Below are 12,138 nucleotides of genomic sequence, written 5' to 3' on the forward strand. Positions count from 1 at the left end.
CCACAGTTTGCCTGACCTTAACTCTCTGTATCATAGTGATCTACGATGCTGTGAGTTCCAACCTGACCAAAGGTCTACTTTTCCGTTCTCCCAGCATCATGTGAATACAAGACAGTAGACTCACGGTGAGGCTGAAACTCAGAAAGAGCTCAGTAAGATACAGTGAGTTCAAGTCAGCTAAGCCAAGGTCCCTCAGGGAAATGTGGCCATCACATGAACTGTGTTTAATTAACACACTCGTCTGAAATCTGCCTAAGCAGGGCCGTCTTTAATATTGATTGGACCCTGGGCAAGAATTTACTTGGGCCCCCTGGACCCCCCCCCCCCCCCCCCCACTTTGCTGTACTTGCTATACAGCAGCACTTACCTGTCACGTCCAGGGCCTCCAGGTGACGTCTACTCTCTGTCATCATCTTCTCTGTAGATCTTCTCTCTCATCATCTTCTCCACTCAGTCTGGACAACTTCTCTCAGCCGCCTCGTCTCTGCAGAGTGTGACACACAGACATCTTAGCTTCCTCACATTCTATCATTATCCCCCAACTGGAGTCCCCACAGTGTTATCCTGCTGCTTGCTGTGCCCCCCCCCCCCCCCCCCAGGGGTGTAGCTATAGGGGGTGCAGAGGTAGCAGTCGCTACCGGGCCCAGGAGCATGAAGGGGCCCAAAGACCCTTGTGCCACATAAGACACACAAAGCACTGAGGGAAGGGGGGCCCAAGCTGAACTCTTGCACCGGGGCCCATGAGCCTTTAGTTACCCCCCCCCCCCCCCCCCAATACCCCCAAATACTATTCTGAAGAAACATTACTGCCCCCCATAGTAATAGTGCTCCTCATAGTCCCACCAATAGTAATTCCCTTCTAGAATGCCCTCGTAACACTGCCCCAACCGTGATAATGCTCCTCAACAATGCCCCCATTATTAGAAGAGCGCTCCCATATTAATAATACCCTCACAGAGTCCCCAGTAGAAATAAGGCCCCCTATTGTTCCCCCAGTGGTAATAAAGCTCCCTACAGACCCCTCAGTAGTAATAAGGCCCCCATAGTGCGCTTAGTAGAAATAAGGCGGATCTATAAGACCCTCCTATAGAGCCCCCAGTAGTAATAAGACCGCCTATAATGTCCCCTGGATCTGCAGTGCCCCCTGCAGTTATAATCCTCCCTCCACCATACAGTCCCATGTAAATAACATCACCTCCTCCCCAGCCGCCTCCAACGCACAGTCCCATGTAAACATCACCCCCTAAGGTTACTTTCACACTTGCGTTCGTGCGGATCTGTCCTGTACTTGTACAGGACGGATCCGCACCGATAATACAAACTAATGCATCCGTTCAGGACCGATTTGTTTGTATTAGATTTGAATTTCTAAGTCCCAATACGGATCCGTCCTGACTTACATTGAAAGTCAATGGGGGACGGATACGTTTACAATTGCACCATTTTGTGTCAATGCAAAGGGATCCGTCCCCATTTACTTACATTGTAAGTCAGGACGGATCCGTTTGGCTCCGCAAGGCCATGCGGACACAAAAACGCTGCTTGCAGCATTTTGGGGTCCGCCTCCAAAACGGAACGGGGGGCCGTACGGAGCCGAACGAATGCATTCTGAATGGATCCACATCCATTCAGAATGCATTGGGGTTAAACTGATGCATTTGGGGCTGCTTGTGAGAGCCTTGAAACGGATCTCACAAGCGGATCCCCAAACGCAATTGTGAACGTAGCCTAAACATTAAGTCCCATGTACATAAACATCATCCCCCCCCACCATCCACTTTCAACATACAGTCCCATGTAAATAACATCAGTCCCTCCCCCAGCCACCTCAAGCACACAGTTCCATGTCAATAACATCCCTCCCTTCAGCCCTAACATGCAGCCTAGTTAAATAACTACAACCCCCAGCATTGCTCTGCCTCTCCCTTAACTTACCTCTCCTCATGTACAGACATCACCATTAGGCTCCTTCTCCTTTTCACTCCGGTCCAATCCTGCACTGGTCACATGATGGTGACATCATCCAGGTCATCCTACCACAGCCTATTTTGCTGATCACATGACCTGTGATGTCACCACAGGTCCTTCACCTCTTCCCAGTGTATTAGATTCAATTGTATTGCCGTTCTGTGTACGGCAATACAGTTGTATCTAGCAGGCAGGCAGGACATTTGGGGCCTGGGACAAAACATCAGGGGCCCAGGCCCCGAATGTTTTAACCTAGCGACGCAGTCACTAGTGAATGGGAGTCGGGAAACGGAGCTCCCTTGGGCCCCCAGGAGCAACTGGGCCCGGGGCAGCTGCCCCTTTTGCCCTGGGGCAAAGACGGCCCTGTGCCTAAGGTAAGGACTACCTCATCAGTACAAGAGGGAGATCCTGCCCACCAGCATGGGCCTTTAATAGAGCTGACTGGTTTATATAAAATGCAGTTATACAGAAGACCAGGGCTGTTGGGTGTATCTTTTGTACTGCTGCTGACCCCTCATGTTAGGCTACTTTCACACTTGCGGCAGAGAGATCCGGCAAGCTGTTCCGTCGCCGGAACTGCCTGCCGGATCAGGCAAAATGTATGCTAACTGATGGCATTAGTAAGACTGATCAGGATCCTGATCAGTCTTAAAAATGCCTGATCAGTCGAAAAAATGCATTGAAATGCCGGATCCATCTTTCCGGTGTCATCCGGCAAAAACGGATCCGGCATTTATTTTTTCACCTTTTTTTCAGTCTGCGCATGCGCATACCGGAAGGACGGATCCGGCATTCCGGTATTCTGAATGCCGGATCCGGCACTAATACATTCCTATGGGAAAAAATGCCTGATCCGGCATTCAGGCAAGTCTTCAGTTTTTTTAGCCGGAGATAAAACCGTAGCATGCTACGGTTTTCTCTTTTGCCTGATCAGTCAAAACGACTGAACTGAAGACATCCTGATGCAAACTGAACGGATTACTCTCCATTCAGAATGCATAGGGACATACCTGATCAGTTATTTTCCGGTATAGAGCCCCTGTGACGGAACTCTATGCCGGAAAAGAACAACGCAAGTGTGAAAGTAGCCTTACTAATACCTTTGGGCAGTAATTGTATAGGACAGGGCAAACTGGGCGAGCAAAGGAGGGCCTGGCCACCAGGGTAAAAGGCTGTGGGCGAATGCTTAAGCAGCATTGTTGATGGGTGGGGAGTCTCACTGGAGATGTGAGACCAAACAGGTGATCCATCAGCTCCTGGAAGGCCAGCCTGCTAGATTGCACTGTCAGCAAATTAGTTAAATGAGCACCATGTCATACCATATTTTTCCTCTAGTGGCCACTGCAGAAGAAATGTGAGCCCACTAGAAAATGTCCCCAAGTCGTAAAAGCTGAAAAATGGAGTAAGCTTCCGAATCCTATCCACCAATTGACAGTGAGTCCTTACGTAGCCCCTTACAGACACACCCTAATTTGGTACTTAATAACACAGTGGCTTTGATTCGTTTTTTTACTGTAACAACGACCTACCGTTTAAGAGCTTGTTTTTGTGGGACGAGCTGTACATTTATTGGCACTATTTTGGGCTACATATAATGCATTGTTTTGGAACAGAATTGCTGTTAGGGTTTCTTTTTATTTACAGCCTTCACCGTGTGGTATAAATGATGTTAACTTATTCTGATGGTCATTACAATTGCAGACTTACAGATGTAGTAGAGTTAACACTCATGATTCAGGCTACTTTCACACTAGCGTTGTTTTAATCCTGCCCGCCGGATCCGGAAAAACGTGTGAAAACGTATTACATTTGAATCCTGATCAGGATCGGGTTGACAGATTACTGGGAGGGGCTGGAGACGATCCAGCGGTCATGGTCCATATCGGAACCAATGACAAAGTTAGAGGTAGGTGGAGAGTCCTTAAAAATGATTTCAGGGATTTAGGTCAAAAGCTAAGGGCAAGGACCTCAAAGGTAGTATTTTCCGAAATACTGCCTGTACCACGAGCCACACAAGAAAGGCAATGGGAGATTAGGGAGATTAACAAGTGGCTCAAGAACTGGTGTAGGAAGGAGGGGTTTGGGTTCCTGGAGAACTGGGCCGACTTTTCTATCAGCTACAGGCTCTATCGTAGGGACGGGCTGCACCTCAATGGGGAAGGGGCAGCTGTGCTGGGGAGAAAGATGGCTAGAAGGTTGGAGGAGTGTTTAAACTAGGGACTGGTGGGAGGGAAATTACACTATAGGAGGGGAAGATAGTGCAGATAGAGACCGGGGGCGAGGAAGTGGGACTGGGGGAGGAATGGAAGGAGGGACTAGAATAGTTCAGAAGGAAAGGTGTAGGGTAAAAAATATACATAAACCTCTCAAATGTATGTATACTAATGCCAGAAGCCTGACTAATAAAACTGGTGAACTGGAATTAGTGATGTGTGAGGAGGACTATGACATAGTGGGAATAACTGAGACATGGCTGGATGATAGCTATGACTGGGCGGTTAATGTACAAGGTTACAGTCTGTTTAGAAAGGATCGTCAAAACTGGAGAGGGGGAGGGGTCTGCCTTTATGTAAAGTCCTGTCTAAAGCCCACACTCCGGGAAGATATAAGTGAGGGACATGAACATGTGGAGTCACTATGGGTGGAGATACATGGAGCTAAAAACAACAATAAATTACTAATAGGAGTTTATTATAAACCACCTAATATACCAGAGTCCACAGAAAATCTACTACTAAACGAGATAGACGAGGCGGCAAATCATAATGAGGTGGTTATTATGGGGGACTTCAACTACCCAGATATAGACTGGGAAACTGAAACTTGTACATCTCATAAGGGAAACAGGTTCTTGGCAATAACCAAAGACAATTACCTTTCCCAACTGGTTCAGGACCCGACTAGAGGGACGGCCATACTGGACTTAGTATTAACCAATAGGCCCAACAGAACAACAGATGTGCAGGTTGGGGGACACCTGGGAAATAGTGACCATAAAGTAATAACCTTCCAATTATCTTTTAAAAGAGCGTTTCTACAGGGAGGAACAAAAATACCAAAACTTCAAAAAAGCTAAATTTAGCCAACTAAGAGAGGCCATAGGCCTAACTAACTGGGACAAAGTCCTCACAAATACAGACACAAAATGGGATATCTTTAAAAACATCCTAAAATCTGTGGTAAATGAAACAGGCCTGCCGGCCCGCCCCTTTCCCCGCCCATGACATGCCCACTTTTGTAGACCTGGTGTGAGCAGGGAGAAGTCAGATCCTTTGCGCCGCAATCTGCGCCAGAGCTATGCCAAATTTAGGAGTATTTCTATTTAGTAATTGACCCTCATAGTTTATTTTTTGTGCCACTCTTTCCAAGGCCCATACCATTTTTCTTTTTACTGTATGTTGACGAAGGACTTTTTTTTGAGGGATGACTTTAAGTTTTCATTGATCATTTGGGATTCATAGGACTTGTTGATGACTTGTTATTCCATTTTTTTTAAGGGCGGAATGAACAAAAATAAGACATTTTTGCTTTTTTTTCATCATGTTTGATAATGAGTTCATATTCCATAGGGGACTTCAGTATTCAGTCTCCTGATCGATAGTATATTAATGCATAATGGTATATAGGACAGGGTGTAATCTTTACCAATTACCTTCACTTGTAGATCACAAATCCCCTTGCCAGTTCAAGGGCTGCAGTTTGAGAGCGCCAAGTCTTGGACATTTAAACCAGCTTTGATCTCTGAATTTCTATTGTGGTAATTGTCTTCATTTATACCTTTCAGGCTCTTCTCTAACGTGTGTGGAATGTAATGTGGAAGGTGAGAAATCTTGCCAAGGAAACAAAGTCACTTGTCCTCCTGAAGACGATGTTTGTGTTACAACCTTAGAAAGTGACACCAAAGGTGAGCCATGAAACATAAATTGGCAAGATATGATATTCAGCAGCTCAAAAAACAATATTGATATCGGCCCATGAAAGTAAAGGGGTTGTCCAGTCGGGTGGGGAAGGTTGAGAAGTCTTTAGCAATGACAATGAGTGGGATAAAAAAATAAAATACATGAAAGGAAGCGAAAACTGTACAACACGTGTTCTACCATCAGTATAGCATATAGAATACCTGATCAAGTAATCTCACATACTTAATTTTTTTAGTTTTTAGTTTTAAGTTTAAAAAACCCTACAAATTAGTGATTGATAACATAATATTAGGGCTAAATCCGTTCTATACACAGTTCCCGATATTTTTTAATTTTTTTGGGGGGGAAGGGTATTGAATTTAATTAAACCAACATATAAGTAATCAGTACACCAATACACAGGATAGTGCACTAATTTACCTGTGAATGATAATGTGATATTAAGCGTCAGGCCTCAATCGTCTGTTTCCATTTATTGTATTTCCACAGGGTTGGAACTTTATTTTTTTGAGGGGTCGTTCAATTTAATTAAACCAGCATATAGCTAACCAGTACACCAACACACAGGATACTGCACCAAATTATCGTTGAGTGATAACGAATGTGGGTTGAAATCCATTTCCCTTAATTTCTATCTTCACACGGTGTAAATTTTTTGGGGGTTGTTAAATATATTCAAACCAGCATATACATGATTACTACACAACTACATAGGGTAGCGCACAGGGCCGGCGTCATAACCCGGCAAACCCGGGCAAGTTTCGGGGCTCAATGCTCCTGGGGGGGCCCACTGAGCTGCTATGAGCACTTCCATCAATATAGATGGAAGCTCTCATTGCTGTCATTTCACTTACGCAGTACCCCTTTGGTGGGCCTTCTGAGTCACATGAGGCCGGCTGCTGCAGAGACTCAGACACGCCCCATCTACACAGGACATGCTGCCTGAGGAGAGAGACCGGCAGGGCTGGAGCGGAAGTGTGAACACAGGTTGTCAGTGAGTCTGCACTGTGACTGTCTCTTCTCTGTGGGACAGGAAGGGGGGGGGGACTCTTCGATCTGCTGCTGGATGCTGCTTCATTCTATTTAGTTGTTTTACTGTTCTATTAAGCAGTTTGCCTCCATGACACCTGCCCCTCCCCCCCATATCCTGTCCTATCTCATCCTCATGGAGCCCCTGCTGTCTACTTTCCTTCCTCATGTATCCAGAGCTCCTGTTCCACCCTCCTATCTCCTATTGCTGCCCTGCACAGACCTCCTGCCACTACTTGTTGTATGAATCCCCCTTCCACTTACTTGCTGTGTAGGGTTGCCACCTGTACGGGAATGACCCAGACAGTCTGGGTTTGTAATCCTGTGCCCCGGGTACAAGCCTTTCTCAGACCCAGGCACAAGATTCATTTCAAACTGCAGTGCAGACGGTCCTGACTGCTGGCAGTGAGTGAGCGGCGGCAAGCTGTGAGCGGCCGGCACTCCGGGATCGGCTCGAACCTTAATAGGTCGAGGCCGCCGGTCAGCATGGATTGGAAGCTGGGAGCTGCGGGTGGTCAGGAGCAGGAGCATGAAGACGCTGCTGAAGGAGAGCAGCAAACCCTCGCTCCACAGCAAGGCAGCCGCGCCGGGACTGAGCCGCTCTCACTCCCAGATCAGGCCGGATAACAATGAGATGAGCCGCGGGCCTGCGCTCCTCCCGTCCCTGGCTCTTCTGCTGCGCTCCTTTCTTATCACCTCCCCTCTCCCCCGGTCTCCGTTACCGGGCCCAGGAAAGCTGCCGGACTCTCACACAACACTCTACAGTCAGTGTGTCGGCCCCAAATGACAGTTCTCGGGGGATGAGGGCCACATTACTCTAATTGGGGGGTCACTAATAGGGGCATTATTCTTGATGGGTGGCACTAATAGGGTCATTACTCTTACTGGGGGCATTTTTCTTACTGGGGGGCACTAATAGGGGGCATTATACATTCTAGGTCACACTAATAGGGCCATTACTCTTACTGGGGCACACTAATGGGGGCATTACTATTACTGAGGGGACACTAATGGGACATTACTATTACTGGGTGCATTACTATTACTGGGGGCGCTGAAGGGGGCTTTAATACTCCTGGGGAGCCACAGTATGACAGCGACTTCACACCCGTGTTAAGCCACGACCCCACAACCACACACCCTTTGGTTGTGGCTTAACTTGCCCGGTATTTTTTGTTGGGAAAGGTGGCAACCCTATTGCTGTGTCCACCCCTCCTGTCCATCCAGGGCCCCTGTCTCACTCTTCTGCCTCTCATTATGGTGGCATCTGAACCGCATTCACCATAAGGACCTTCTAACGTCACAGGGTCATGTGACTGTGACCCCCACCCTGTTCTGTGTCTTCCACCAAGTACTGTGCCCCTCACCTCGTACTGTGCCCCTTTGTACCCTGCATTGGGCCCTCTTACCACACCCTGTACAGTGCCCCTAGTCAGTCCCTGTACTGTGCCCTCTTATACCCTTTTATCCGGTCACTGTATGGTTGTTTTATCATTGTATGGCGGTGTTATCACTGTATAGCGGTGGTATCCAATATCTGGATAGCCATAACTGTATCCCTTTCCCTGCCCACGCCACTTTTTTTAGACCTGGCATGAGCGGGAAAAGATACAGATTGCGGTGCTAAGGACCTTTGCGCCACAATCTGTGTCAGAAATACTTCTAATATAGACGTATTTCTATATAATAAATGTCCCCCTAATTGTATTAATATTGGGGGGTAGGGCTAATATCTTTATATTATATAGATTCTAGTGTATTATACTGTGCCCTGTATTTCCCAATAGATAAATGATCCTTTTGAAACACAGTCCTCACCCCTGACCACCAGGACCAGGTAGCGCTCTGTCAGTACATGGTGGCCTCCCCTCTCCGCCACGCTGCTCCGCTGTGTACTGGTGCTTATTCTAACACTAGGGCTGGGTTCATATTCTATTTGTGCCATGCATTTAATGCATACCAAAATTGTATGCGTTAACAGATGCCTCAAACTGATGCCGTACAGGGGCATCCGTTCACCATACAGTCCCATGGTAGGAAAAAACATATACGTTAACGTATGCATTTTTTACTGGACTCTGCAGGATACAAAAACCTGGAGTGCTGCACATTTGTATAAATCAAGCAGCGTTTTGGTGTCCGCCTCCAAAGCGGAATGGAGACGGAACGGAGGCAAACTGATGCATTCTGAGCGGATCCTTTTCCATTCAGAATGCATTAGGGCTAAACTGATCCGTTTTGGACCAAATGTGAGAGCCCTGAATGGATCTCCCAAACAGAAAGCCAAAACACCAGTGTGAAAGTAGCCTTATACGTGATTACTACACCAATACATGGGGTATTGCACAATATTATCCGAGAGGGTAACCCAAATATGTCTGGACTACAGAAGGGTTCCATACAAAAGACCCAGAGCTAGAATGTGAGTAGTAGCAGCACCAACTATCCAAGTAGTAGTAGTAGTAGTAGTAGTAGGCGTAGTAGTAGGCGTAGTAGTAGGCGTAGTAGTAGGCGTAGTAGTAGGCCACAGTTGTCCCTGCTAGCTTCAGAAAGAGCGCAACATTATCGTTGAGGAGAAAGAGGATGAGATTGTAGATTGGATGGCTCACTCCTCCTCTCGGTTGAAGCAGGATGACGTGGAGGTGACTTTGGAGTCACTGTGCCTTGGAGCCAGAGGTCACAGCGTTCCTGCTGCTCCACCTCCTTGCAGCCTCAGAGAAATCTTTCAGTGGAGTCCTCTCAGTCTTCACCGCCCGTTCCTAGAGGGGCACCTTTCTTTTTCCCAAGAAGTGGCAAGAAAACCCAACCAAGCCCTACGGCAAATAGGCAAGAGAGTCTCCCTGTTTACAACTTGTGTGGAAGCAGTCAGCGTTTGCCTTGAGGAGAGGGTTGATGATACAATTTCATACTGTGGAGCTGGTAGTATTTTGTGCTGCACTGTAGAGTCACCCCCCTCCCGCCACCACCACCAGCAGCAGCCATTTCAGTCACCTCAACATGATGGAGCAGTTTTTCCATGTGCCCGGGAGAGGCCGACAGCTCCCACCTCAATGTCCAGGTTCAGGCCTACCTAAACTCTAGACAGTCTCTGTCACATACCCTGTTCCCTGACCACATGGATTTCTGGGCAAGCAGACTGGAACAGTGGCCCAAACTGGCACAGCGCACGCTCTATTTCTTCTTCTCTCTTCCCCTACTATCACCACTATTAACACCTCTACTACCTCTACCCATAGACAACCTTGTATGTTTCATGCTGTGCTACTTTTGCTGTCGCTACTATTGCGGTCGCATATCACTATATCCATCCCCTTTCTGACTTAAGGTCAAGGTATGATTTTTGGACGCTTGGACAACCAAGCCACTTTTTTTTATTTTTTTATCCCATAACACAGTGTGTGTTTAAACATCACCTGTCCCAAATAAGCAATCATTTTTTAAAGCTTTGGAAGATGAAAAAGCATGAGACATGTGCCAGCGCAGGGTATTATTAAACATGCAGTATGTTTACACCGTCAAATGTGCGTTTACACATAGCTATGTATGTCACTGTCACTCAGACATCATTTACTATTGCTGTCATTGCTTTCCAGAGCTTGGGGGGGGGGGGGGATGGGAGTATAAAGGGTGTTATATACCAATTTTCAAGGCAATTGGAGCAACTTCGGTTCGGCCTGTTTCAGGTCCGAACCAAACTTTTTAAAAAATTCTGTGAACCTGAGCCGAACCGATTCTCGAGTCTACTGCTAGCTACCAATTCTTTAGCTTAATTTAGAATAGGGAAGGTATCAAAGGGGTCTTCCACTTGGGATGTCCTCTATCATGCATACTAATTTACATAAGCTCCCACACTTGAGGGTTCAATTTACAAGGTTTCCCTTTCAATTTTACAGGCATCGTGTTGTGTTTCTCATACAGCTGCAAGGAAAATATGAGACCTGACCAAAGTTCCTCCAGCAATAATTATCGTAGCCAAGAGAGCAGCTCAAATCCAGGGTCATAGGCTCATTTGGCCAATGGCTGTGGTCAACCACCAAATATATAGTCTAATGTACTGTCTACACGCTAGTATGGCTTAAAGGGATTGTCCAACCTTTTGGGCTTTCTTTAGCTTTCACTAGGAGAGTGTTATGCCTCCCTAGAGGTTTACCAGTTCCTATTCTGTAAACTTCTGTATGGGCTCAGTTGGTGAAGTATCCCCAAGAAATTTGTGACCTAGCAGTGGTCACAGCTAAGGCCAGTCCTTGGCTGCAGCGGCACATACTGTTTGAGCCTGTCCGTCCCAAAGTTTACAGTACAGAGACTAGAAGGCAACTGAACGGAGAAGATGAATATGATTTTTTTAATCAGTTACAACACACTTCTAATTGTAGTTAAAAAATTCCAAAAAGCTGGACAACCCCTTGAACAGTAAAAACAAGCATTTTACTTACCCATATAGGGCTCAAGCACAATCTGACCAGAGCCTTATGGCCATATTATAGTGTTGGTGAGATATTATGTAGCACCTAGCTACTGGACTGTCTCAGGCACCTTGGCAAAGATGTCGTAGTAACCTCGCAGCTCCTCAAGGGCTTGGCTATAGGCGGGACTGAGTCATATAAGCTTCTTTTGCTACACTACAAAGAAGATGGGGTATCTGGTAAAGATTTCATAATGGGGCCCAGGGGCATCAGGTTACACCTCTGCAATATCTGTACCTCTGCAGCATGGTTGAAGTGTTTTTTCTTCTAGGTTACATGTTCTTCTATTTGTAGATGGAAAAGAAATGGTGACGTTCAGACGGCATTGTGGGCAAAGGAGAATGTGTGGTTACTCTGACAGCCTGACCACAGCCTTCAGTAAAAAGAAGCTCAGTAGTACTTGCTGCTTCACCAGTGACTGTTCTCCTCCATCGCCAACATGTAAGTACCTCTTAAAGGAACAATACATCGAGACATCCTGAAAGGAAATCTTTTTGGAATCTTGCAAAGGGTTAATTTTAGAGGGCTCATGGTGGAGTTTCAAATAGCTTGAGTTCACACTTCAGTTATTTGGTCAGTTTTTTCCATCAGTTATTGTGAGCCAAAACCAGGTGCAGGTCAAAAACACAGAATGGGTGCAGATTACATTACACCTGATCTCTGAGTAGGCCTTACTACTGGTTTTGGCTCACTTTCACATCTGCGTTTTTCACTTAAGCTCTCACAGGATCTCAATACCATAGGAAAACGCTTCAGTT

General features: G+C 46.5%; 1 protein-coding gene across 1 annotated transcript in view; it reads left to right on the top strand.

Moving 5' to 3' along the window:
* LOC120992551 (phospholipase A2 inhibitor and Ly6/PLAUR domain-containing protein-like) overlaps nt 1-12,138 on the top strand; it is an 86,905-nt gene that overhangs the window by 19,574 nt on the left and 55,193 nt on the right. The window contains exons 2-3 of the mRNA XM_040421595.1: nt 5,753-5,872; nt 11,675-11,821. Of these exons, the coding sequence (XP_040277529.1) occupies nt 5,753-5,872; nt 11,675-11,821 (267 nt within the window). The remainder of the gene's footprint in view (nt 1-5,752; nt 5,873-11,674; nt 11,822-12,138) is intronic.

Source organism: Bufo bufo, chromosome 1 (assembly GCF_905171765.1).
Source record: "Bufo bufo chromosome 1, aBufBuf1.1, whole genome shotgun sequence".
Lineage (NCBI taxonomy): Eukaryota > Metazoa > Chordata > Amphibia > Anura > Bufonidae > Bufo > Bufo bufo.